Raw genomic sequence first — 27,817 nt, 5'->3', positions numbered from 1 at the left:
CTAACAGTAACACAAGCTTTTTGTGGCTTCTGCAGGGGCGGCACTAAGTTACAGGAGGTTGGTACGTCGCAGCAACTGTGTCGCCTGTGAAAAGTGAGGTAAAGGGAGTGATTAAGCGAGAGAGGCTGTAAGAAGAGAGAAGAGCTGCTTGCTCTCATATGAAGGAAAGCCAGAGACATTTGAGAGCCAGTTGTGTCAAGCGGTTGAGTCAGTGCACTTCAGCACCACTCCCCAGTCAAAGCGGGATCCGTCTTGTCACACCACCACTCAGGCTGCTGCTCCTCTGATTCATTTGAGGAACCTCAAAGCTGGTAGGAACTTTTACACCATTCAAATGATATTGTAATAGTGAATTACTGACCAATGGATTGCTAATGTCCATTATTTATGTTGTGTTCTCTAATAAGTGGAGGTTCTGCTTGTTTTGCTGATGTGAAATGACTTTTTTTTACCCTGAGAAATGTGCCTAAAATGTTCAGTTTTGTGTCGATTTAAAGAGCCCGAAAGAAAATATATATTTTTTGGTATTAGTTGTATTTGTTTGGTTTTGGAAGTGTTGTCCCTCAGGATGAGGAAGGAGAGAAAATTGGAAACAGACCCACCCACCCTGGAGAGTGTCCACTCAGATCTTTGCTAAAAATGAGAAACAGAACAATAGTGATGTAGAGTTGCAGGAGACAGACTTATAGATTAAAAACACAGTGGCTAATGTATAGTTAAAGACCGGAAAGAGGACAGGAGTATGGAAGTAGTTGTCTCAAAACCAGATACCTCATCTTTCAAGAAAAGAGCATTTAAACAGGATTGAGTTATCCTGTATATTGTTTTTCCAGATGAATATATATCGTTGAAGGAAGCCCACCCCTTGCTTAATAAATCACATTTCCACTATATACATACATAACTGATCATTGTTCTGTTGTATGACACATCAGCATGGACCAGTGACTTTAATGGCTTAAACAGTATTATAATGATAACAGCTATAAAAACATCAACTTTTTTTTAACCTTTATGTGCACAATATGTAAATCCAGGTCAATTTGGATTAGGAAAATATATCAATGGGATAGAAAGTTTTTTTCCCCAGTTAGTTTCAAACATTCCGATGTTGTATTTTCACAGGAGAATGAAGTTCTTCTTCCCACTACTTATATTTTGTTATTCTTGTTTGATTTTTCTGATTATTTGGAACTCAAAGTAAAGCAATAACTTTCTTATTTTCCCTCAATTTATCTAAAGGAAGGAATTTCAGAGTAAAAGAGATATAGTCCAATTTTTTTGCACATTTTATTTTGCTACTATAGTACCGTAGTACTTCTGTAAAGAAATGTGTAAGAGGGTGGGGGGGGGGGGGGGGTTGGGGTTTGTTTTAGCCAAACTTCATCACTAATTTAGGCGATTGGTCTGTTTACCTGGTTTCAAAGCCCAGGGGGAACAGGTTAAGTCAGGTGGGAGTGGACTTGAAGGTATTTTTTGATGTGAAGAAGAACACCTAAGGAAAGGCAACATTATCTACTTGAATTAAGATACAAAAGTTTAGAAAAATAACTTTAACTGTCTCCATCAGTAAGTTGTTTTGCTTTCAAAGACTAGAATTATATTGCTACATGTACTTGTAGAGTAAATGTACTCTGCAAAGAACATTTGGCTGAAAAGTGTATTTAATTAGCAAATTATTAAAATAGATTTGATGGGTTAATACTAACATGTTTCTTTTGTTCATCTTGAGTGCCTTTTTCATCTTCATGACTCATCATCACAGAACTGTCAATATTGGCAAATCAATTGTTTTTCCACAAATGATAGCCTTATAAGGAGAGGTTAAAATATTCACATAAATTCACTCTTTGTGACTCATCTCCATGTATTGCATATGACAGAAAAAATTCATAATGTTGTGAATGTTTAGGTGGCAAAAGCTTACCTTTACTGATTCGAGTAACACCCCCTGGTGGGAAAAAAAAGCTTATTTTAAGGAATTTGAGCTCAGTTTAGTGCGCTTGCCAAGGGAGGTCTAATTGCTCTGGAATAGACTGTCAGAAGGATTTTGTCATGGTGGAAGGCAGTGAACTAAATATTTGTGAATCTTTTATTTTTTTCTGTCCAATGAAGGAAACTTGGAAATATCCTGAACGTAAGGAGATATATTTGTGCCTTTTCCACACTCATCTCTGTTTACACAATCATTCAATCCTTAAAGGGGATAGATAATAAGGCGCAGAATATGGCACAGATTTAATCCACAGTGTGTTTCCGACCTTTCAGTGTGAGTTTTTTCCAGGTATACTCCAGTTTCCCCATAAAAATGCCCAATAGGCTGGTTTAGAACCCTTTGTGTGCATGTGAGCCTGAATGATTGTTCCTCTCATGGTGCTCCGGCACCCCCGCGACCCATGTGAAGATAGGTGGTACGGAAAATGAATAGTCATTCAAGTAAAAAGAATGAATGTACAAAGATATATTTTTGGGGAGATCATTTTCTACACCATATTAGCACTTAAAAGCCTGGACTGCTTTTGACATGTAATGATGATTCATCTAATTATAAGTTTGACATATGACTCAACTAGTTTGTTATCAAATATTTGTTCATTTTGATAATTGAGTGCTTACCTTGTTGCATTGCGCACATTTTCAAAGAGGTGCCACGAAATTCTAAAGTAAGAGTTACAACCAAAAGGCATTGTAATGGACTCATTGCATCGTCACAATCAGTTTAGAGTCTAACGAGGAGCGACAAGTGCTATCTAACCTTAAGTGGATGAATTTGTTTTGCCATTGGGCGTGGAAAGACTTTTGAGGCGACCTACCACTGTGCAGCAACACACATTTCTGGAACATTGGTAGTGGTACCTTTAAAAAGTTCCTTTTACCACAACAGTGGCATATGAAGTCAAATTTATAATGTATAAGTCATGTTACGGTGTTATTTCCATTCATGACTTTCTTGCATTTTTCCACTAAAGTTTTGCAATGCACCCATCAAAGAATCCTCTAATTGTTTAGTTTCAGATAATTTCTGTCATTTCTGAAGGCATTATTGTTATGTCTTTCTATCTTCTTAGCTACTCTCTCTTCTTCTGTCAAGCTTTCTGGCAATCTGCCTTTCAAGCGCTGCTCCCTCCATCAGCGAACGTATTGCCTGACTGCATTCCTCCCATTCCTGCTTGCTTCCTGTGACTCAAGGAGAAGTCAGCTCTACCTACAGTGCAGGGAGAAAAAAACACAAAACAAAAACTCCACCTTAAAGTCCTGCCCATGTATCTCATGTGTATACTCCTCCCTTCACTTCTGAATTCTTCTTGGAGATTTGTTATAACCTCAGGCCATTTGAATCCCTTAAAGCTGCAACGTGTAGCTCCTCAGCTGGAATTCTGCATTACAATAACAACAAAATGATGCTAATATAATCTCTACTTTTTATTATTCAATTCATTAATGCAATAATTATTATACTTCTGTTTGGAAGTGTATCTTCGAAATTCAAAACAATTTTCTTGAGGTCAGTTTATCTTCATTATAATTACATTTTTGCCTGGCCAAAGAACAACAAGCTGCCATAGTCACTGTATCAAAAGTTTCTCATTCAATTTGGAAAATATGCCATGAAATTCAGTTGATTTGAACATATCTCAGCAATTATCTGAGCTAAATTTGACCTCATGAGCGGAAAGACAGGTTGTTAAGATGATGATGTTCTTTAACTTTTCTCCTTAAACAATTGAACTGCACAATGGTGAACCTTGTGATGTGCGGGGTTAGTCTGGGTCATGAAATGAGGTGGAAAAAACTCTCAGTTGCCTTTCACTTACAGTGATGGAAGCAAAAAGGTTCCTTAAAAATAAAAAATCAACAATTGGAGAATTAGCAGATGACAAGCAGCATATATGCATCTTTTACAATACATTGCAACCAACATTCAGTTGCTGGAAACTGTGCAACATCATCTGCAGGACAGTAGGAAACTCTTATTGTAAGATTTACTTTTGCTCACTGCGTCATATGCGACAATTAAGTCACCAAATGCTTGTCATGCTTGGAGAAAAGATTTTCCTTTTACAATTTGCCAAGTACACCAAATGGGTGTAGGCTCAATTATTCTAAATGGTGTTTCTCCAACCTTATTTTGTTGCATGACCATGCAGAAACATCAAATAAGCAAACCTACCAACCTGTTAAGTCAGTCTCTAAACAATGATTACGTGAATACATATTTTTAACTTTCCCCATACAACTCACAAATATGGTGCTGGAGCCTATGCTAGGGAAAATTTAGAGTGTTCTACCAGCCTACCCTGCATGTTTTTGGGATGTGCGAGGAAACCGGAGTACCCGGAGAAAACCCACGCAAGCCGGGGAGAACATACAAACTCCACACAGGAGGACTGAGCTGAGATCGAACCCAGAAATGTGAGACTGATGTGCTAACCACTCGTCAGCTGGGCCACCCATATCACTAATATTGTGATTTTATTATTTATTTCTGGACATTTTTTTCTTCTTCCCAAAATAAAATTGGACTGGTTTCTCCTAGGCAGCACCTGTTTGGCTATGTGATGTCAGACATGCAGCTGTGTTGAATATGTTTTCATTATTATGACAAAATCTTTCAAATGTCGCAGCCCATAAGCCTCTGAAAAGGAAAATGTGTAAGAAGTAATACACACTCACTTGGCAATCATTTATGCAATAATGCTACGTTGTGTCCCTCTTTGGATGGATGAGGTCATCGTTTGGGTGCTATTACAAAGATTCAAGTTACATTACTTTTGTGTCATTATTGTCCAAGGATTTGACACCACTGTTGCCTCTCAGGTTGCCTAGATCGTGTGTTACTCTGTTTATCTCTCATTAATAGGAAATATCATTAGTCCTTTGAAAGGCTTGAGACCATATCTGCCCGTGTGCGTAAAAGGCTGGAAAGGAATAATAACCAGCCCTCTTATTCAACAGAAAGGTGTCACTTTACCCAAACTGTTTTCCTCTTAACTTTACAAGTTGTGATACCCTCAAGGGGCGTTCAAGGGAAAATGTCTCACTTATGTGGATGAAGAAATTGAATCTGGCATTAGTTGTAGCCACAACACATGCTGTAAAACCCATCAACAGATGCATCAATTATAATCCAGAATAGTTTTCTACTATATTTAATTGTTTATTTTTGAACAATCACTGATTTTGGGATAATCTGCAATCTCTACAGCTTTTTTATGCTGCATCAGATGGCTTTCTTTGGTTTACTCACTGTTTGTTCATTTGTATTGCGTTGGGTATTTGTGTACAAATGACAGATGGAGTGAGTACCAAATAAGAACAGGACAAATACTAAAGTATATAGTATTTGGTTACTATGCTCTCTATAATGCAGAAATGCACCTTCAAGTGCTACCACACATTGTCAGCTGTTCAAAATGAATGTTTCCAACATCCCTGTGACCCTTTTGGGGATAAATGGTACAAAAAAATGAATAAATGAATAGTAAAGTTGACCCAAGTTTCAATGAGCTTGATAGTTATTGCAAGGTATCCATTGAGGGGTGTACATTTTATTGCAATGTTTTCCCAGGAAAGAGCCTTTACAAGTCTTCAGTGTTTGCCACCATAATTCACAGCAGCATGCTGACAATAAGCACAGTGTTCTGGAGTTCTGGACAGGCCACAGCCCAAGATCACATTTCCTCTTCCTGATTTAAGATCAACTCATATGACTGTGATACACTCCTCAAAAACACAGAAATAGGAGTACTTGTCTGTTGTGTGCGGGAAACAGGACGAGTGGAATGACTAATAACAATACAGATCAAATGTAGTCAGCAGTTTTTTAAATTATTTTCATCACAGTTAAAATCAAGGGGTTTGATATAAATCAAAATACATCAGTTTTTTTAATTTTGTGTTACAAAATGTTGACAATGTTGTTAGCATAAGATATTTGATAGTAGGCCACTGTGGGTGCAGTCTTTTGTTCCAACCGACAGACAGTTTAACTAATTAGATCTCTGCAGAGACAAGAAGCACCTGACTGCAATCCACTGATTGCACTTTATAAAATACCAGATTGGATAGATTGATTGAAAATTATCGCACGTGTGTTTAATTATACGTTGCGTCCTAGTATGCCTGATTGTGGGGGTATTATTCCTGTATCATGTACTGCTACCATTACCTGGTGTCTCCCATCTAGCAAGTAATGGTTTTTTTTTGCCCTCTTTGCGGTGTGTTCATGGTTTATTTTGTCACCTTTTTATTCACCATTTTTGTCATTAAAAGCCCAAGTTTTGCATCAGCAATTTTTGCTGCCCTTTTCCCCTCCTGCATACTCTGTTCAACTTCACTAGGCAACCGACTTTCAATTATGATAGGAAGACTTAGGAAGAAATAAGGATACACTTGGAACAATCGACAGTCTGTCTGGATTGTAGAAAATCAATCTCAATCATACGAAAGAGCATGCTATCTTGTGACTTTGTATCATGCCCAGATTTGTTCATAATGATCTGACAAATTCTTACCTAATTTATCCTAACCTTAACCTGGGGATAGATATATTTATTTTACTCATGTATTCATTTGACTTGAGGGGATCAGATCATTAATTGAAATGTTCCACGGATTTCCTAGGGGATTTGGATAAAGACTATTTATTCTAGCCATGATCACCATCCAGATACTAGTATGATTATGTCAACTAAGGAAAGTTTACCAATGTAGGCAGTTTGCAAGTGGTGACAATTACATTGGGTGATTTTTTTAATCTTTTTTGGGATGAGATCATTAAAAATGCTCAAATACATTTGTAATTTTTTTAATTGTGTATTGAGGTGTTGACATAGGGTGATTGTTGTGGATGAATGACTCTTTGGCCTCAGATTCTTTTTATGATATATTTCAATTAAAACAATCATTATTAATGTATGTTAATTGTTGATGGCATGTGCCTTTCTACAGCCCCACAATGCACTGCGACCACAATCTGTCTTCATCCTCGACACATATATTATTCTTTTTGTTTTGTTTCAGAAGCTTTTAATGCACTCGATTCTGTACGTTCACGCCAACCAATGCACTTTGCACCGCTATTAATACGTCACCATCAACACTTACATGATACCACGGACAACATGTGACACTATAAATACGACAGGCACTTAGTAACATAGGTGCCCCTTCAAAAGAAACAATCAGCTTCTATTAAGGCTACTATTAATACACCAACACACACTATCGCTGTTCCACATGGACATTCAACTGTTACACACTCCAATATTACATTTGCAAACACAAAGACCTGCTGTGTATACACTCAAAAGAAGCAACTGCAAACTATTAATATGTTGGCAGGCCTGGACTGGACACACACACACATACACAAGATCACACACACACACACATATGGATACACACATTTAGCGATTGATACTCCAGCTGCTCGGAAGCAGAGGGACTGAATGTCCCCAACAGTTGTGCATTCCTCTTAATGTCAGATTTGGGGGTAGGGCGGGAAAGTGAGGGATAGGTGGCAAGTTGGAGCAACTGCTAAACGTGAGCATTATCGTGAACATGTGCAAAGCCAGCACACAAAGCTGTATTCATTCGGAAATGTGATTTTTATGATCACATTAGACATGAGGTCACTGATGATGTAGTGCTTCGATCCCCTGACATTTGTCAGTTCTCACTCAGCCATGTGAATGCTTTTGTGTCATCGTAAGTGTTTGGGATCGACCACCAATTCAGGGTCTAGTACGTCTTTCACCCCGTGACCTTGAAGATTTTGAAGATTTAGAAGATAGATAGAATGTGCAGGTTCACCCGATGCAGCCATTTGTGGATTCGTTGTCATATCGCTTCTATATTTTCGCCGCTTCGCTGCTCATTGAATCAAAACTTCAAGTATGATGCAGTGCAGACTGTGTGCACACAAATAGTAACTGTCACTTAGCCTGAAACCTGACTTAGTCACTGAACTCCATCCAACAACAAAGTGGCAGTCGCTTCAACTCAACAATAAACAAAGCCAATGTTACAGACCGCAAAGTGGATCTGAAGACAGCTGACAAGACATCTGCCCTCTAAGCAATGTGCCAATAAATCTATTCAACCAAAATAGTAGCTTCTGCTTGCCGAAATGGACTAAGAGGATGTTTTGGTGCAGCCTAACTATAGATACAGGAAGCGTCTATGTGGTGGTGTGTGTGTGTGTGTAATGTGTGAGTGTTTGTGCGTGCCGTGCAAAAGCCCAAGAGAAAGAGGATGGATGGTTGTGAAACAAATATGCCATTACAGAAACCAGAAGTTTGTCTCTTGTTTATTTTTAGCACCACAATGGCCAAAATGAGAAGTCAGAGAAGCATTCACAAAGATCATTTCTAACCAGGCTTCTGTAATATGTGAAAGATTTGATTTATGTTTCATGTTTATTATTTTAGTTGTTTTTTACACTATGTACTTTCACCACCCATTCTTTGTTTGAATATTAAAGAGAAATCAATTCAACATTTACTAACAGCACATTTAATAACATGCTTGCGTTTGTTATTTTTATTTGTCTACCCCACTCTCGTTGACTCAACTGGTTCTATTTATATATTTTTTTTATTTCCTTGTGCCTACACTAATAATCATTTCATTGCTTTTCTTGTTTTACAAATTCACTTACAATGATTGATCTTTAGATACGGAAATCTTTTTAGTTTCTGTTCACTCAGCCACTAGTCACCATTCAATCTCAACAGTGTTGACAAACAGACAAATCCTATTGGTTTTAGTAACTCCTTTTACTATTCAGCTGTGTTTCTTACTTGACCTGCTGGGTTAAAACGGCCCTGGAGGGATTTTCGCAACCCTGAAACTCCCTCACACATATTATTATTTCACTGTGAGTCAGTCATACTGTTGGGAATTGGGCCCAATTGGAGTTGCATGTGACTGTGGAACATAATGCCTTTGCACAGAGACATTTACTGGAATCTTTGGAGGTTAACTTTGTACTGTTATCTATTAGTAGTGTTGTGGCATCTATTCACATTTACAGGTGCCCTCCGATTACTTAATAGTTAATCCATGGTGCAGTTCAATATATATACATTATTCATTATTTGTTCATTTATACAATAATTTATATAATGAAATCTTTTTTTCCACCATTCTACAGGATATCAGGAAAATGTACTATAGTATCTCTTATGACAAATGACAAGAAAACTAGATTGCTAATGCCATATGCAGGCTCAGATAATGTCTTGAAGTTCCTTCCATGTAACTCAACTTCCCATTCCCACCGATGTCATTATGTTCAACGCTTGAACCCAAGTATACAGTAGTTGCACCCAAGTAGGGCGCTCCATTTTGGAGGAAATCACCTTAAAAAGTAAATTCTTTTAATCAATATTTTATTTCTGATCAATTTGCATTTTTTCTTTGTTCTATATTTGACAGAATACATTATAATCTGTTTCTTAATCATATATTCACCTCTGCATCCATTTGTTCTTTAAAAAAACATGAAGTTTAATTGCCTCACAAAGCCATTTTTTAAATCCTATTTCATTGATCATGTTCTCTCTTTTGTGAAACTCCACAGTGGATGCCATCAGCCAAGGTCTTTTATTACCCGAAAGTGGGGAACAGTCCATGGACCTAAGTGTCACCCACAGGCTGGTTCATCCAGGCCGAGATTCGGCTATGCTGGCCCCTCATTGTCCCTTGTTCCTGGGACCCTTTACCTCGCAGCACTGTTCCCAGTTTTCTTACAGACAGTTGCAGGTATGTACAAATGTACCATATCACAATTACATATACTTATTTTATATAGTAATATAATGAAAGGAGTAGCATTTTTCTTTTTCTTCTTCTTAACTGCAATTTTAGGATGAAAGTTTTAGCATTTTTGGTTTCATTAGTGCTTTTTTTTGTTTACAGCGTAACACAGAAAAAAGGCAACGTGAGATGGAGGCTGAGGAACAAAACGAGCTACAGCAGCTGATACGCAAGAATAAAAATGAACAAAGTGAGTGCCCAACGTATAATATTTATACACGTATGATTTTTGACATTTTTTTTTATCAGAGTCATTGATCACTATGTGTCATTTCGCACTCAGATTTCAAAGAAATCACTCTTAAACAAAAAAATATGCCGTTTATATAATACAGTGCATGAGTTTTCATGTTATATTTAGTAAACCTATTGTCCTGCCTACCAATCCGTTGTTAAATCAACTTGTTGGAATAACATTGGCATGTGGACCTTTTTGGCCTGGAAAAAATATACCTCCTTTATAGATGCAAATGATAAGTTGCCATTTTGGGACTGTAAAGTGGGGGTAGGGAAAGAAAAATCCCATCTACAAACACCGGTACTTTCTCATTGACCTCTAACGTCCACCCTTTGTAACATCACATCCGCACTGTCAGAATCAGGGGATTCCCACCAACAACAACAACAGAAGTCTAAAGTGGGCAGAATTACATCAAGATGACTCTTGCAGACTGTGGGTATCCAAAATGGCTTTTGTCAAATCCCCCAAGAAAAGAAGTGCCACTATACTTAAACACGAAGCCAGAAACCGGACAGAAAATGTAATGGTCTCCTTTTGTGGTTAGTTTGTCGGAGAAATTCCAAAGGGTTGTCTCCAAACATAACATAGCGATGCATTTCAAACCCACCAACACCCTCAGACCAAAATGTCGGTTCACTAAAAGGACAATATCCCAAGAAAGCAATGGTTTTATTCTATATAGCCACCGTGAAGTCTCATGGCACAACATCACCTTTAAGAATGCAAACGCCAGACAAATGAGGTGGTTTGGTGCACCACCTTTTATCAGAGTATAAAAAGATAGTCCTATTATTTCCTAAGATTGCCCTCAACAATTAAAAAAAGATTCCAACCATAACATTTTATAATTGGAGAACCTTATTATGTAAGAGGTAAAATTTTAAACATGGGAAAAGTCATAACTGCCAATCATGGCTAATTGCTCCCCTTATTAATGATGGTAATTCCCCTTATTAAGTGATCCTGCAACGTGGCACATTGGGTAAAACGAGATCGGTTAATATAAAACGTATAAAATACAAACTGAAAGTGTAAATATCGCTCATCCTTTTTCCTGATATCAGGTGCTGTAGCCAGTCCATTGGTGAAACAAAAACTCAGAGAACATATAATTATGAAGAGCCAGCCCACCCATGACAGAGTCACTCCTAAACACAGCGGCCCTACACCAGCATACGGGTAAATCAAAACAAACATGTAATCCGATCCAACTACTTTATGCTTGCTTAAGTGAATTTTGTTTTTGTTACCAAGGCACAAACTTCCAGAAGTGTCCACAAAGCCTCAGCTATTAACAAGTGAAAGCCCACGTAAGGAACTGCGAAGAACAGGTGAGTTATTGTTCTTCATCAGGCAGAAAAAAATGACAGGAAATGTTCCATTTTTACCGTCTTTGTTTCATCAATCACAACAAAAGTATGACAAAATGAACAGGAGCGTACACTTGATGAGGGTGAACGCAAGTGATGAATTGCCAAACCTGCAGGCCAAAGAAAGAAAGAAAGAAAGTATTAAACTATAGAACTAAACTTCCAAGTCATGGAAGCAAGACTGACAAAGACATACAAAGACCAAAACTGTTGCATAAAACTGAATTATGTGTAAAATGAACCGCATGAGAGAACAGAGCAGGTTTCTCTTACAATATGAATAACAGGAGGAGTGGTTTGAGTCTTTTCTTACATAATTTCAAAGCACACCAATCACAACAACTTTAATGAGATTATTTGTTTGCTTCATTCCTTTTTTTTGAACCAGATCCTGCTAACTGTTGCTTTTTGGGATGGTGGTGCTTTGGATTTTGAGCAAATGGTCCTGATATTTGTTATTTGTCCCCTGGTATATTTTGTAAATATACCATATAAGTTAAAAGCTTTACTTGATGCGTTTAAAGTCATGCCGAGCTATTTGTGCATCTTCCATTGATGTTTTCTTAAGGCTACAATTCACAAGATAAGTATACACTGGTGCTTCCTTACATGTTTATTTCTGTTATTGCACACAGTGTCTGAGCCAACACTGAAGTGGAAGTTGAAGAAGCTCATCAGCACAAGACCAAACCCATTACAACGAAAGACCAGCGCCCCTCCTGCTGTAAAGCACAGAACAGAAACTCTAGGTAGAATGTCATGTTCTTACTTTCATACCATATTTCCTCCCACATTCCAAAAACATGCCGATTGGACACTCTAAACTGCCCCTAGGTCTGAGTATGAATGTGAATGGTTGTTTGTCTGCTTGTGCCCTGCGATTGGCTGGCCATCAATTCAGGGTGTCCCCCGCCTTTGTCCCGGAGTCAGCTTGGATAGGCTCCAGCACCCCCATCCCGTGACCTTAATGAGGATAAAGCGGTTCAGGAAATGAATTAATGATTTTATCTTTGTGCATATTTCCAAACACTGATCTTATCTACTTTCCAAAGAAATATAGACAGTGTTTGTCTTTGTATTTGAATTCTTCCTTTCAGAGTCTTCACCCAGCAGCACCCCGACATCTGATTGTAGTTCTCCTATTAACAGCCTCCTATTAGACAATGGAGTGATCCCACTTGCTCAAGAGGTGTGTATAAAGTACTAAATTGTTGTATAATCTAAACAATCTGACTTTTGTACTGTGTACTGTCTGCTTTTATTTGACTTTTTTTTTCCACTGCACGCATATTTATAAACAACAATAGCCAGTGATTTGATATAGAACAGTCCTTTGTGGTATTTTCCTGTTATTTGTTAACCAACAGTACAGGCAGTGTGTAGTGGACGCTAAACTATTCACAGTGAGCTTCAGGGTCACACTGTTCCGTTTTGATTGCTCTGTACATCATCTCACTTGATTGTAATGAAACAATTTCCCCTGATACTGCTTTTTCTTTTTTATTCTAGTTCACATCACAATATTGTCTTTGCTAATAGACAATAAATGGATAAAATCAATTATTCGCAGCAATTATGAAAATGAAAAACGTTTTTGGGATCATTTTTAAGTACTTTATAATGTATATGTTCATCTCTCATGCACAGGCACAAAGGCTTTTGCTGAAGGACGGTCGACTGGCTAATTTCACCCTGCCTAATAACACAACTGCCAGGCCCAACATCACTGCAGGCCTTCCTGCTCAGGTGAATAAGTCTTTCAGTGAGACCCCTAAAAATTGGAATCATATTGATAAAAAAACAAAAGCATGAAGCTTTGTAACTCCAAGGAGTCTCCCATCCTCAGTTGGTCTTTTCTCCTCGCAGGTCGACCTGCGAGTAACAAGGACTCTGGCTCTGCCTCAAGTCTACTTACCTCATGATGGAAGTTTTTCAAGCCATGCTCACGGCCTGCACCCTGTCCTCATACTGGAACCACACACGGGACTCGTCCACTCACGGCTAATGTCTTGTGAGTAAAAAATGACAAAAATACTTTCTGCAGCAAATGAATAGCTCAACTTCTGCTAAAAAAATCTGCAGATATGGTGCAGATTTGCTGTGACAAGTCATTTTTCTGGCTCAGTAATTTGTCTATTACCTGCCTTTTATTTTATTATAATATAATAATAATGAACACAGGGACTCTCTCTAGTGGTAGTTTTGTGTTAATACAGTTCATCCATTTAAAAAAAAGAATACATTTTAGTTTTACGGTGTATTCGTGTGGGGATTTCTGTTTTTCTTATATGCTTATTAATCCCTGTAAACTATCCATGTTTTTCTATTGTCTTTTATTCTGCACATTCTTATCATATAATAATATTCAACTAACTTTTTTCCCTACTGTATTTTCCTTTTTTTCTGCCCTTCTCCTATTGTTCATTGTTTATCCAGATCAAGGTTTGAATCCACCTCCTCTGCAACAGCGACCTCACTTGACCTCCCCTACTAGACGGGAAGGCCTCAGCACCTTTTCCTCTCACAAACCTTTGGAACGAACGCGCTCCGAACCTCCACCTTACAGCCATTCGCCTCTTCCTCTGCATGCCAGCCTCAACTGTCAAACTCAGCACCAGCTGCCTCAACAATGCCACAAAAGCGGGATGGAGAGGTTTAAATTGAATTCCCTCTTAACCAAGGTGAGTGTTTGCAGGTGCAGACACACAGACACACACACACACACGTTCTCTATTAAATATACACGGTAAAAAAATCATTGCCAACTACGGTACAGTCCCGAGGCCCATTAGTCTGTCATGGAGACAGGTGGAACAATTAAATGCTTTGAAATAGCAAAAAGTACAATGAACCAGTCTAACCACATGCTGTCATTCAGACAGCAAAATGAGTCATGGCTTCATGTATGAATGTTAACTGTGTGTTAAAACAAAAAAGGCTCAGAGTTCACACTGAGTAGCGAGTACATTTGCCAGTATGCAAACTAGATGAATATTATTTCAGCCTAAGATGTTTCAAGTTTGTTTTTTATTATTTTTCTTGATTTCTGTGGTGGACATGTAATATACCATATTTTCACGACTATAAGGCGCACTTAAAAGTCATAAATTTTCTCCAAAATAGACAGTGCGCCTTATATATGGAAAAAATGTCATTCCTCGAGGGTGCGCCTTATAGTCGTGAAAATACGGTATGTGACCCACTTAGGGTTGAAAAACTCTGATGTATCTTTACAATGTTGTGGTTGGACCCCATTTGAAATTCCTAATCGCATTTGCGCTGAAAATCCTCCTCATCTGATGCAGATCCCATCAGAGGACATGGACCTAGAGGAAATTGGGTCAGAATCCGGGTCCATGTGCGGCTCTGAGCCGGGCTCGGTTTTTGAGGACAGCTGTAGAAGGAGACAGAGTTCTGCCAGCACCGACTCTGTTTATGACACAGAGTCCACCACCTCATCCCGAGAAAGCTTGATTGAGCTATCACAGGCCGTCAGTCAGGTGAAAAAAATAATTCTTTTCTTCATTGGTTTGAAAATATTCCTTGAAAGCCATCAATACGAATTTTGCAATCCCCAAATTGAATTTTCTAAATAATGTGAAATACAAAAAGTACATCCTTAACATTTGCTTTAACAGAAGAGGGCGCTATATCTATAAAATTGGCTGTCAGCACTCTAATAGAGGAGACATTATTTTAATTTTAAATGTTAATAGTAAACGGTTGTAGTATTCCTAAAGGACATATAGAAGACATACATTTGGCCGGATTATTCCCTTTTTTTCCACATGTGTTGCTACTGTTCAAGTCACTCATTCTTAATACTTTATGTGGGAATTCCAGAGGCAGTCGGTCCACCGAGCAGGATTTCACACGGATTCCCTTAACGTCCCCATCATGATGTGGCCTCACCAACCTTTGGTCCGAACCCAGTCCTCTCCAGCTTCGACCTCTTTGTCTCCCCTTATGAGTGCGTCCACAAACATGCCCATGTCTCTCTCATGTCCCACCACAGAGGTCAAGCTCCGTTTTACCACTGGTGAGTGGCCCGAAAAGAATAGACAACCAAGTCTGCTTTTTCCCCCTCTTATTGTTTTCTTTTAAACAGTTCACCTCTCTTCAATGATGTTCTTTGGCATCCTTAATTCTTTTTTTTAATGACTACTGACAGAGTCAACACCTCTAAAACAGTTATTTGTTCCAAACTACAAAGATTCAACTCTTGAATGGTGGTTTTGTTTCAAGGCTGTTTTGTGTTTGTTGCCAGAACTCTGAGAATGAGTTCTTACCCCACACCAAGTCCAACTGGACTGTGCCATGTTTATTGTCTTCTGACGTGCACATGTGCATTGAAGTGGCTTTGGCGAGGAACTACTGTGGGTTTGTGGTAAATTGGACGGTGGAACTACTCACCAAACTGACAGGCTCCAAATCCAAACCTGGTATTCTGAGAGCTGGAATTGGGTTTTATGATTACACTGCAAGTGCACCAAATAAAAGCTAAACACAAAAGAGTGACTTAAATTGGGACAATGTTAAAGTGTGTTATTTTGCAATCAAGTATGATTCGCTTGTGAGTCAAAAGTGGCGCTGACACAGCAAACTGCTTCTCCCGAATGAGTTAAAGGCAGAGGTTTGCGTTCTCTATATCGAAAAGTTGTCCATAAAGACATGTGTACAATATTTTTTTACAGGTGTAGTTTATGATGCTCAGATGCAAAAGCACCAGTGCACCTGCGGGGACAACAGCTGCCACCCCGAGCATCCTGGAAGGGTCCAAAGCATTTGGTCCCGACTGCATGAAAGAGGCCTCCGGAGCCAGTGTGAGGTATGCGACAGAATGAATACAATAACTATATAATCGATTGCTGTTGGATAATTAAAACATGTCAACATTATGTTGTTTGGAGATTTGAATGTCTGAGAATGCCATACATGATTCACATCACTGTCATTTTCAACATAGCAGAGGCCGTAATTGTCCCGCGCCATGGTTTGTTGTCATTTTTCACCCATCTGTATGCTTGTTTGGGTGTTTGTACTTTCTTTTTTTGCAGCATATCCGAAGTAGGAAGGCCACTTTGGAAGAGTTGCAGTCGGTCCATTCAGAAAAACACGTGCTTCGGTATGGCACCAACCCTCTGCATCGTCTAAAGCTAGACAACCCTAAATTGGCTCGTGAGTAATACAGACATTTGTCAACATCGCTGGCATTTAAGAAAAAAATGGGTCATTAATAATTCTGATGAATTTCTTCCTGCAGGAATCTTGGCTCAACGTATTTTTGTAATGCTACCATGTGGAGGAGTTGGGGTGAGTGTATTGCTTGCATCTTTCAAACCCTATTTAGGAATCAAACCAACTGATAAGCAAAATGCAAAATTGTTTATTGTGGCCGGAGGACATTTAAACCTTGCTGTTTTAAAGAATCCTTGTGGGGAATGGAGAGTCTTCTCACGCAAAAATTGAAAATCAAACTAATTATTTAGATTTAAGATGGACATATAAATAAAAAGGTTGGTGGAGTTGCAAACAGAACTGCAAAGGCATTTATTTGAAAGGAGACGAGAAGAAAAGAGACTAAAGGGGGCTGGGTGTCAGTTGATAAGACGACTGATCTGCTGGGATTTCCGGCCCATGATTTTGCTTTCCAAGTTATTGGAACAAGATGGCAAAGTCTGTGATAAAAGAAATTCCTCTGATTTCATTGTTGCACGATGGGACACTGCCAGAAGACGTGACTTAAAAAAAAAAAGAAAAGGCTCATATATATAGAAACATAAGAGTAGTGGAACGTTGACTTGAGCCAACTTTGATGTCAGATCTTTAAAGCTATTTAAATCTGCATTGCCGTCAAAAGAGATGAAGTTCATAAATCCTACTCATGACAATTTTTTTTCCAGGAAACTTTGGAGACAACACATTTTTCTAAAGTGATAAAACAAAACAATTATATTCAAACTGTTATTTTCACTGTGTATGTTTACATTTTTTTTACCCATCAATCAAATGTGATCACTCATAAAATGTTGACTATATCTATATAGTTCTATTTGTGTTGTGCAAAGAATTAATTAAAAAATAGAATAAAATCTGAATAATATAGAACAGAACAAGAATAAAATCGAAAAGAATCGACCTTTATACACACGCCACTTCAATAGAACATTTATATACACAAATATGTGTAGTCATAAAAATACAAACAAACCTAAAAAATAATATACAATTTAAAAATATATTTTTTACATTAAGGATAAAATCTTTTTTAGGTGTGGCAGAATGTTAGGAACACAAAAAATATTGTAAATATTTTGTTTTTTTCCCCTTAAAATCACATGATTGATGGTTAAGTGCCAGGCTTATTTATACCTGTATTCTTGTGACCAAGACCAATATTGAGATTTAGAAATTATTTTGATTCAACCGCCGTGCTGATTTATTCATTTATTTATTGACAGGTTGATAATGACACGATCTGGAATGATCTTTACACTGCAGCAGCTTCTCGTATCGCTGCCGGCTGCGTCATTGACCTGGCACTGAAAGTGGCACAAGGAGAACTCAAGGTACAGCTTTAATGCTGACATTTTTTGCTTATATTTAAAATGTGCAGTTGTCAAAACCTTAAGATGATATGTCGTTGACAAGAACAGAGACGAAAAAAGCAAACACCCATTAAGTCTGGACTTAAGGTTACAATAATGTGTCCTATCCATGTTTCGCAGTAACAACAATGCAGTAAATAGAGTATTTAGTCATTCTGACATCCAAATCGAGACCCTGCTTTAACATTTTTTTCCATTGAGCCAACACATTTTCCCTTGGTTCTCACATTCCAATCTCGTCCTTGAGTTAAACTATATTTTGCAAATTCGCCTTGAGCCATTGCTAACACATTAAAAAAAAAAAATCTGACAACTATTTGTGCAAACATGTTTGGCAACTAACTTGGTTTTTACAGGCAACAATACTGACCAATCTACATTCATTTATCCACTCAGAACCTTTATTTTAAATCTCTATGAATGTCAAAACTTTTGAATCTTTACATAGCCAGCAAGGTGGTGATTTGCCTTCTCTTTTTCTCCTAGAATGGATTCGCAGTGGTGCGGCCACCCGGGCACCATGCCACACATTCGTCTCCTCTGTAAGTGCAAAAAACATCTAGAGGCCTGTGTGAAAAATGTCAAAGAATTTATTATAGATTTTGCTGTACTCCTAACTTGATGTTCATGAACGGGCATGTGTGTGGTTGGGTGTGCACTCTATGGGTGGGCGTGGAGCATTGACGGTCTTTGATTGGAAGCATTTAGCCTTGCGACCACATTCAGCTGCGACTGTTTGCGTGTGTCCTCGCCATTTCGTGTCACCAGTTATTCATTTGTTTTTTTATGAGCAGACTCTATATATGATGTATTCTTCACATACACAAACACATTTACACAGTTTACAACCACTGTGGACCTTAAACATTCTTCCATTGTTTTTTCCATGCACAGCCATTTTTATCCACTATAGCGATGAGGAAACTACTTCACCGCATTGTGTCTTCATACCTCATCACATCCAATCGGAGGTTTTGTACAAAATCTTTGGCCTGAGCAGTGAATTTTATGATAAGCTCGTATTTCACTATGTCACATATAGTCTGTGGCCTCTGCAATTTTTCTACTCAGCGTGACATTCTCATATAAAAACAGATTTCTCGTCACACACACACACAAAAAAAAACATTCATTCCGAAAACATTTACATGTTAGCGTGTCAAGGGCCGCCTGTGCTGTGACTGTCGCAACCTGTGTTCAATAAGCACCACATGACTTGTTTTAGAAGTCCCGACAGTCCATATGGTGGTTGTTTGATATTAATAAGCTGATGAAATTCTGATAAACACATATGGCCTTCCTGTTTGTCCACAGGGGTTTCTGTTTCTTCAACTCTGTGGCCATCGCTGCCAAACAACTCCAACAGAAACTTAATGTCGGAAAAATCCTTATCGTGGATTGGGTAAGGAATCACAGCAAGACCAGGGTTACTCATACACAAAAGGGTAGAGAAACAGGAGAATCGAATCAAATCGAATCATACAGAATCTTTAATTAGACTTTTGTTCCTTCCCAATGATGATAATTGAGGAACAACATGAAAGACAGTCAGAACTAATATAAAAGTGTGGTTTAATATTTAATAAATTGTCTAATAAATACATTAAGATCAGTTAAAATGATTAGAAATAAAAGCTAAAGTTTTTCTCATTTCATTAGAAATGTATACTCTGATTCTTATTTTGTCTATTAAAGTTCTTCTGGTACCTTTCTATTTGCAGGATGTTCACCATGGCAATGGTACGCAGGAAGCCTTCTACAATGACCCAAACGTCCTGTATATCTCATTACATCGCTATGACAACGGCAATTTCTTCCCTGGTGGTGGACATCCAAACGAGGTAGTTGTTTTAAAGATTTTACACGTCAATAAACCAAAATTTTATGTGCTTCTACTTCCGCCTGCATTTCAAAACACGGCTGTTTGGTTTTTTTGGCAATTGTACATCGATGTGAATAGGAGTGTGAGTTGCCAGTGCGAACGTCATGATCTTTTAATGTGGCTTGAATTCAAGGGAACTAAAAAATGTGCTGCGGCATAAATTGTGGTCATCTATGACCATGCATTTTGAGTTGAATCGTTAGTTAGGATAACCACTGTATGTGTTCAAAGTGAGGGCTATGATTAGGTAACTAGCGCTTACCATTAAGGGTCACGGCAATTCCTTTGGAAAACACTGTCATCACGTGTAATACCCCCTAACTGACACAGGTAAAGACATTCATAGAAACCACAAGTGAGATACTTCAGTCATTAAAACTCAAATTCGCTGAGAACTAATTTTTGATGTCAGATGAACACAGCTGCTGACTGAGATCATAAGCCACTAATTATGTCTAATGTGAGTCTAGAAAATAATGTACTGGCTTATGCATTCCATACAAGTTAAAGAAAATAATCAAATCGATGCTTCTGATACAAATCCTGACATTTTTTATTGTAATGTTCATTGTCCAGATATACCACAGAGGTGGAGTGATTGCTACTGCTATGTGGTTTTAAATGACCAATTCTTATCGTTTCTGTGGAGTACATTTTGACAGCCTTCAAGGGCCTTATTTTGGGCCTGGGCCCCAAGCAACTGCCTGGCTTGCCTGTCCGCTAGCCCCTCCTCTGGGGATGCCAATGAAATCAGCGGGCTTCCCCAAATCTGTGCTGAATGTACTTGTACTCAGTCCCTCTCTACCCACTGATAGAATTCTTAAGCCATTCAATCTCACGCATCCCTTCTCATTCTGTACAATAATCAGGCCAAACGGTCAATGTTTTCCCATAAATTCCCCTGATGAGAATAGTACATAAAACATTGCATTGACTTAGATGTGGGTTTGCCTGAAGTGGCCCTTCAACCTCTGTTCAGCTCTGCGGTGAACCGCTGGAGTCTCACTGTCCCCCCTGTGTAGGTATATAACTCACTATGGGGTACGGGTTGTGATGTCATAGTCATAATGCGGACTGCTGTGTACCACACAGTAACCAGTGAAGCCCTAATCTATTCCAGCAACCCTTTCAACATGAAAGGGAAGACATAGAACAGAAGAGAGCGCAAGATACTTGGAGCAATAGAAGAAATTGTGGGACTGACTGTGTCTATGTGTGCGTGTGTCCGCGTGCGCTTGAGAGTATATTACCAGTTGGCAGAGAATGGAAGGCCTCATGTGTTTTGTGTTTGCCCTGTGAACATCCCTCCTCCAAGACAAGAATGGAGTCGGGCGTTCTGCAATGCTCATCAGCATTCTTTCTTCCTCGCGCAGCCTTACGCACACACATTACCACACCTTGTTGCCAAGAGGGTGTCAATCTGCCTCCACACGCTCCCTTCAAACTGACATATTGACGGATGGCAAAGGGCTGAGAGAAGGGCTAAATGGCTGTTAGCAAGACTACAAAGAGAACCAAGAATCGCAAAGACCGATCCAAGACTGGGCCTTAGTTCCCCTTAATATGTGAGGTCAAAGGAGCTCCCTCTAAGGCTTCCTTACAGTAATGGTCGGAGAATAAAGCAATCGGGTGTGGAGCTTAGGGAGGTTGCTGGTGGTGAGGCTGCACCGGGCCTCTCGGGGGGCCCGTTTTGCGGGCGTGAAGGTCGGTGAAGGGCTAAGAAGCATTTCATAGGATGCGCCGAGAATCTTTTTATGTTCAAGCGAGCATACATCATAGCTGGTATGACATTTTGTGTGCATTTATGTTTAATATTTGCAAGCAAGCATACATATCATAGTTGGTATCACATTTTGTGTGCATTTAAGTTTAACATTTGCCTTCACATGTGCTATTTATTCCAGGTTGGTGCAGGGGCAGGTGAGGGTTTCAACGTGAACATTGGATGGACTGGTGCCTTGAACCCTCCCATGGGGGATGCCGAGTATCTGGCCGCATTCAGGTAAAAATACATTTGCTCATTTGTAAAGTTACAGCAAGTTTTGACATTAAGGGTCTATTATTATTATTATTATTACGATTGATCATTTTAAAAAACAGCATCAGCAAATAGTATAATAGTTTTACTTTATTCTTGAGGAAGTGACAGCAGATCGATTACTTGCAGCTCTCCACCTGGTAAATCTGTTGCTCAGGCTCAAGGTCCCCCTAACTTATGTGGTTCTTATATACTCTATTTGCTTTTATTGATGAACCATAGTTGGATCTAAATGAGTGTGATAATTCAGCATCATCAGTAGTTCTGTAGATTGAGACTCAAACCCCCCAGCCATATTTTGATAATCCAATTCACTAAAAAGAATGTTTACTTGTGGATATAACTCATCTCATATTTTCTTTGATTTCCTATTTTAGTTTTCCTGTAATAACTTTATTGTTTTAGCTCAGTACTATGATATGTTTCCATTCGTGGCTCACTACCAGATGATGAAACTGTACTTCAGATCAACATCCCGCTTACTAAGTGGGTGGGCCCCTCGTCAAAAGAAAAATGCTAATGAGTTTGCCGTAATGGTTAAAAAAAAAAAAAGGAAAAAAAAGAAGCCATAGGCCGCGTATGCCGGCTTTGAAACACTAAGTCCAGTGTTTACTAGAGTTTAGAATGGTAATTAAGGAACAACTGGTTCTTTCCGGCACAGCCGTTCGCTTAGGGTTTTTTCACGCGGCATTGGCAAATGAGAAGCATTTTCTTGTGTAAAACTACCCTAACTAACCACAATCTTTGCAGTATATCGTGTAATTCTGTAGTTTCCGGTTTCCCCGTGGCTATACCTGAGCCTCGGGGGGAAATTTAAGTAACACTGCATTTAGAAATCACAACCTTTTAGAGAATAAAAAAATCAAATTCTATACAGTACATAGCTGAAGAGAGATTATCTGTTTCTCTGTTCCTTTTTTCTAGTGTCATTAGAATTGGTAAATACATATTCTGCATAAAAATGATCATATAAACCACAAGAAACATAAATGAACTGCTGTGTTGCTGGGAATTGATTTTCGTGTCCCTTCCAAATTTAGTTTGACATATTGCTTTGTTGCTTGAGAAGGTGGCTGGTGCTGTTAATTTTAAAGAGTCATTTAAAAGTTTTCACAAGTCTTAGCGTCATCGACAGTGATTCGATTTAGTGGCAAACAAAATAAGTCGTTTTGTTCACTTCAAAGGCAGCATTCTTAAAAGTCTGGAAGAAAACAAACTAATAAAGCCAAAGTTGCAAAGTACATTTTTAGGGACTGCAAGCAGACCTCCAGTGGTGGATTATGTAAATCTCGCTAGCGTGTTTGTGTCAAACCAACTCAACCACTCTACAAAAGTTAAAATGTCATCTGAGAAGATGGATTGTTCCGTCTCGTATAGGGTTGGGAAAGTCATACTCTGATTAGTCTTTCCCGCTTTCTAATCCTATACCAATCATCTTTAAGTAACATCTGCTTTACTGCATTACTACCAATATTGTTCACATTGATTGTCTGTTTTGTTTTGATTCATTTATTTACTATTGTTCCGTGTCCTAAAAACACCTCCATTTAAACAAATACATTTAATCTGTCTACTATATCTGTCCGTTCTAACAAGCACATCTGCTTGTCACAGTCAATATTCCGATCACCTCAATCCCCTTCATCGAATTGTGCTAGAACAACAACCTATCGTAATTACAGCCACTCTAACTATTCAAATTAAGACAAGAAGTGAGCAAGATGAAACATTTCCGCCAAACTTCAAAGCATAAAACATCATGCATCGCATGTAAATGTCTCACTGCATTTGTTCTCATTAGATGATTGGTGAAACTGAAGGCATGACACGCTAAATGGACACAATTTAATGCATCGTACATTCCTGTTTATGCTTCTGCTGAGCTGCCAGTTTGCAAAGTTTAATTTGAATCCGTTGTTTGGATGAGAGGGTTTTCCATTCCAAATTCCCCTCGGGAAAAAGTGAAAGCCAGCCAGCCTCAGGTCGCTGGTGATGTGCGTCTGTTTTTGGCTGCCTGTAAGTGACAGGCATGCGGGTCCCAGTGGTCGGGAGACTCAAGTACAATCAAGCAAACGCTCACTTGCAATGAGGTGAGGCGTCATGATGTTTTCTGTATGTCTGGACCATCGTGACCATCGTTGGCTCATATTTAAGGTGCTTCTACCGGCCAGTAGCGCCGTGTGTTCATCTCTGGCTGGCTACTGATACATCCTAAAGTGAGGAGGAGAGGAGAAGACAGAAGGGGAGAGAGAGAAGAAGAAGAAACGGGGGGTGCAATTGTTAGAGAATCCAAAGGCGGCGTAATTAGGCCCAATGGATTCCAGATGGGTGGCTGTCAGTGACGTGAGAAGAGGGACGAGCTCCTAATGGAAACCAGACGCGCGTAAACGCCTTTGAACTGCCGCGGAAAGAGAAAGAGAACGAGAACGAAAGAGAGAGAGAGAAAGAGAATCAAACGCGGCATGAGCCGTTTGCGCGCTTTGGCAACCGATGAGGGAAGGAAGTAAGGACCCAGGAAAGTCTTCTCCTCAAGTGCACAAGGTGTCTCATGTCAAGCTCTCTGTGTCACTGGCCATGTTGTTTCCACCTGTGCTCTTTTGCACATGTTCTTACCTGGAAGACAGCTGCTTAAATGAACTGGTAACCAGTGCGCTGTGTGTGCCCTTGCCCAAAGTCGTCTGACGTCACCTGTGAACCTGCGTTGTAGAAATTGGGGTGGGGGTGGTCTAAATGTAAAACAAAGTTAACCACTAATGGTAAAAACAAAACATTAAACACAGTTTGCAGTCCTAATTCTATTAGGAACTTTGATTCAAACGGGACTTAGTGAAAGTACTGTATATACAATATGAGGTCATCGTGTTTACCTTTGTGGTATTCCTCAGAACCGTGGTGATGCCCATCGCCCATGAGTTTTCCCCTGACGTGGTGCTGGTCTCAGCAGGATTTGATGCAGTCGAAGGCCATTCGCCGCCACTTGGAGGTTACAATGTCAAAGCCAAGTGTAAGACTTGTTCTTCTTAGCATTCACAAAGAGAAGCACAACACTAATCTGTGTTTAAATTCATGTGTGTCTACCAGGTTTTGGGTTCCTTACTCGACAGCTGATGTCTCTAGCTGGGGGACGCGTGGTTCTGGCTCTGGAGGGTGGACAAGACCTCAAGGCCATCTGTGATGCCTCCGAAGCCTGTGTCAGCTCTTTGCTGGGAATGGAGGTGAGCTATTCAGGGTTAATCATGTGATTTGGGATTTTCTTTCCATCTTACAACTGCCTCTTCTTTGGAACACAGGTGGAGCCTTTGCCCCAGTCCGTGTTGGACCAAAAGCCCTGTGATAACGCCGTGCAGTCACTACTGAGTGTCATCCGGGTTCAAAGTGAGCAAAACATTTCAATTGTCTTCTCATTGGTGTAAAAGGAGTTGGCACTCAACTCAGTGCATTCCGCCATCTAACATGATGGCACAATGAAATATTGATTAATGATAAAAGAACTCACCTGTTCCGCAGAAATGTTGCCAGTTGCAAGTCCTGAAAGCTCTCTGGCTGGCTGAAGTTGTTTTCTACTGTGGTTCATTTACATTGATTTCACTTTTTCCAATGATTACATTCTTATTGTATCAGTATTTGACTGTTGCAATTCAGCACCATTGGCCATTAAAGATCAGGTCAATGTTGGATTATTTTGGGATATTACAATATCCATTCATTTATTATCTCAACCATTCATCTTGTTTAGGGTCATAAGTAGTTGGAAGCAATCCCAGATGTGAAGTGCAAACTACACTGTGGGCTGGTTCTCGTTCAATAACAGAGCAAAATCTTGTTGTTGTTTTTTCTATTGTTCTTAATTGAATCTGGTGAGCTTCTCACCTTATTCGTCCTCCTCTTCATCACTTCTGCTCCCTGGTCACCTCTCCTTCTTTGCACCCCCTAGTGCTCATCCCTCCCTCAAGCCATCCCACCCACCCACACACACACATACACACACATACACACATACACACATACACACACACACACACACACACACACACACACACACACACACACACACACACACACACACACACACACACACACACACACACACACACACACACACACACACACACACACACACACACACACACACACACACACACACACACACACACACACACACACACACACACACACACACACACACACACACACACACACACACACACACACACACACACACACACACACACACACACACACACACACACACACACACACACACACACACACACACACACACACACACACACACACACACACACACACACACACACACACACACACACACACACACACACACACACACACACACACACACACACACACACAAGGGCGCCCTGGCTCCAATTATCTTCAAACACTTCTTTGGCACACGACCTTCGCAACATCCCCTCCTGATTGCGCGCAAATGTTATCCCAACCAAATTAGATTAATTAAAAATATTTGCAAAGCCACAAGAATGTTAAGCCTATGATTTAGGCCTAGGGTGAAATTATATGAGAGTTGTATTCTCGCAACACATTGGCCCTGATTGAAACTTCCTCTCAGTGCGTGTCACACGCCCTTTCAGTTTACATTTCCGATGTTATCAACAAGAGTATTTAGACCGCAGGCTGTTTGGAGGGCGTAAAATTAAACAGCTCGGAGCGGATGATCACGACCTTCACATTCTTCTCACATTTCTCTCTTTTTATTTGACGTCAGGTGACTACTGGCAGAGTGTGAAGGATTCGTCCGCCACTGTGGAGTTGTCCTACCTACAGGCTCAGAGGCGCTGGTTGAGGAGAGACTCGGACAGCGATGCCGTCAACGCCATCGCCGCTCTGTCCATGGGAGCCAGTCCCTCTGACAGGTTAGATGAAATGTCCTCATAAATAGAAGTATGCAAAAAGCATTACCATTGTCATGATATTAAAAAGGCCTGCGTGCTGTTATGTTAAATAAACATCTAAATTTAGACTATCCAATGAATTTATAATACATTTGCTTTATTTTTGACACACAATGTGCGCCCTTTGTAAAGTTAGAAACAAAATGGCTTTTGAAATAGAGAAAAGTGTAAACAATGTTTCATCAAATGAAAAACAAAAAAATAATATAGTCTCCAATATCAAAATAAATGAATACCAGCTGCAAGTATTTAATTTTCACAAGCGGGACTTCAGGATATGTGTTTGTTGATGTGAAATTGAGACATTAAAATTACAGAAGAAAATAAGGAGTTTAAAAGAGATACATTTTTGTTTATATGTTTGTTGTGTCGGAATGGCAGGATTTGCTTAATGAAATTCACATTTTTTGCCAGCAAAAACTGTTAAATTATTAAGAAAATAATGGGGGCAGGTGTTCCTGGACCAAACTTAGTTGCTAACCCAGCTCGATGACTTATAAAGAGCTGACCAAAACTAGTTACTCTGCAGCTAACATGTTGTCAAAGAAATAGCTATTATACGTCTTATTTAATATTATATGAACAAAAGCACAACCATGTTTCTATAGGAGCTAAAAGGTTAATTCAATTGGACAAAAGAAAAATGACATAGGCTTTCGCTGTATTGTTTTGTAGTGTGACAAATCACATTACTCATACTCTTTCTTGTTAAATTAGGGAAAATGCAGACAAAGCCCTGGAGAAAAGTCATTCCACATGAAGGGGGAATCTCCGAAAGCAGACGACCTTCTAACATTCCTTAAAGGAAGCACACACACACACACACACACACACACACACACACACACACACACACACACACACACACACACACACACACACACACACACACACACACACACACACACACACACACACACAC

General features: G+C 39.4%; 1 protein-coding gene across 1 annotated transcript; it reads left to right on the top strand.

Annotated features, from left to right (window-relative positions):
• Positions 1–27,817, top strand: LOC144203681 (histone deacetylase 7-like). The gene is made up of 25 exons (XM_077727245.1): positions 1–311; positions 9,587–9,768; positions 9,925–10,012; positions 11,128–11,242; positions 11,318–11,394; positions 12,069–12,182; positions 12,531–12,622; positions 13,081–13,179; positions 13,300–13,444; positions 13,870–14,114; positions 14,739–14,933; positions 15,277–15,472; positions 16,128–16,261; positions 16,491–16,611; positions 16,697–16,746; positions 17,895–18,002; positions 18,528–18,583; positions 19,356–19,443; positions 19,763–19,882; positions 21,828–21,925; positions 24,847–24,965; positions 25,043–25,176; positions 25,252–25,336; positions 26,709–26,856; positions 27,613–27,817. The coding sequence occupies exons 2-25, from the start codon at positions 9,637–9,639 to the stop codon at positions 27,653–27,655; spliced, it is 2,802 nt and encodes a 933-aa protein (XP_077583371.1). The 5' UTR covers positions 1–311; positions 9,587–9,636; the 3' UTR covers positions 27,656–27,817.

The sequence above is a fragment of the Stigmatopora nigra genome, chromosome 10 (assembly GCF_051989575.1).
Source record: "Stigmatopora nigra isolate UIUO_SnigA chromosome 10, RoL_Snig_1.1, whole genome shotgun sequence".
NCBI lineage: Eukaryota > Metazoa > Chordata > Actinopteri > Syngnathiformes > Syngnathidae > Stigmatopora > Stigmatopora nigra.
This window is presented reverse-complemented; position numbering and strand designations above follow the sequence as displayed.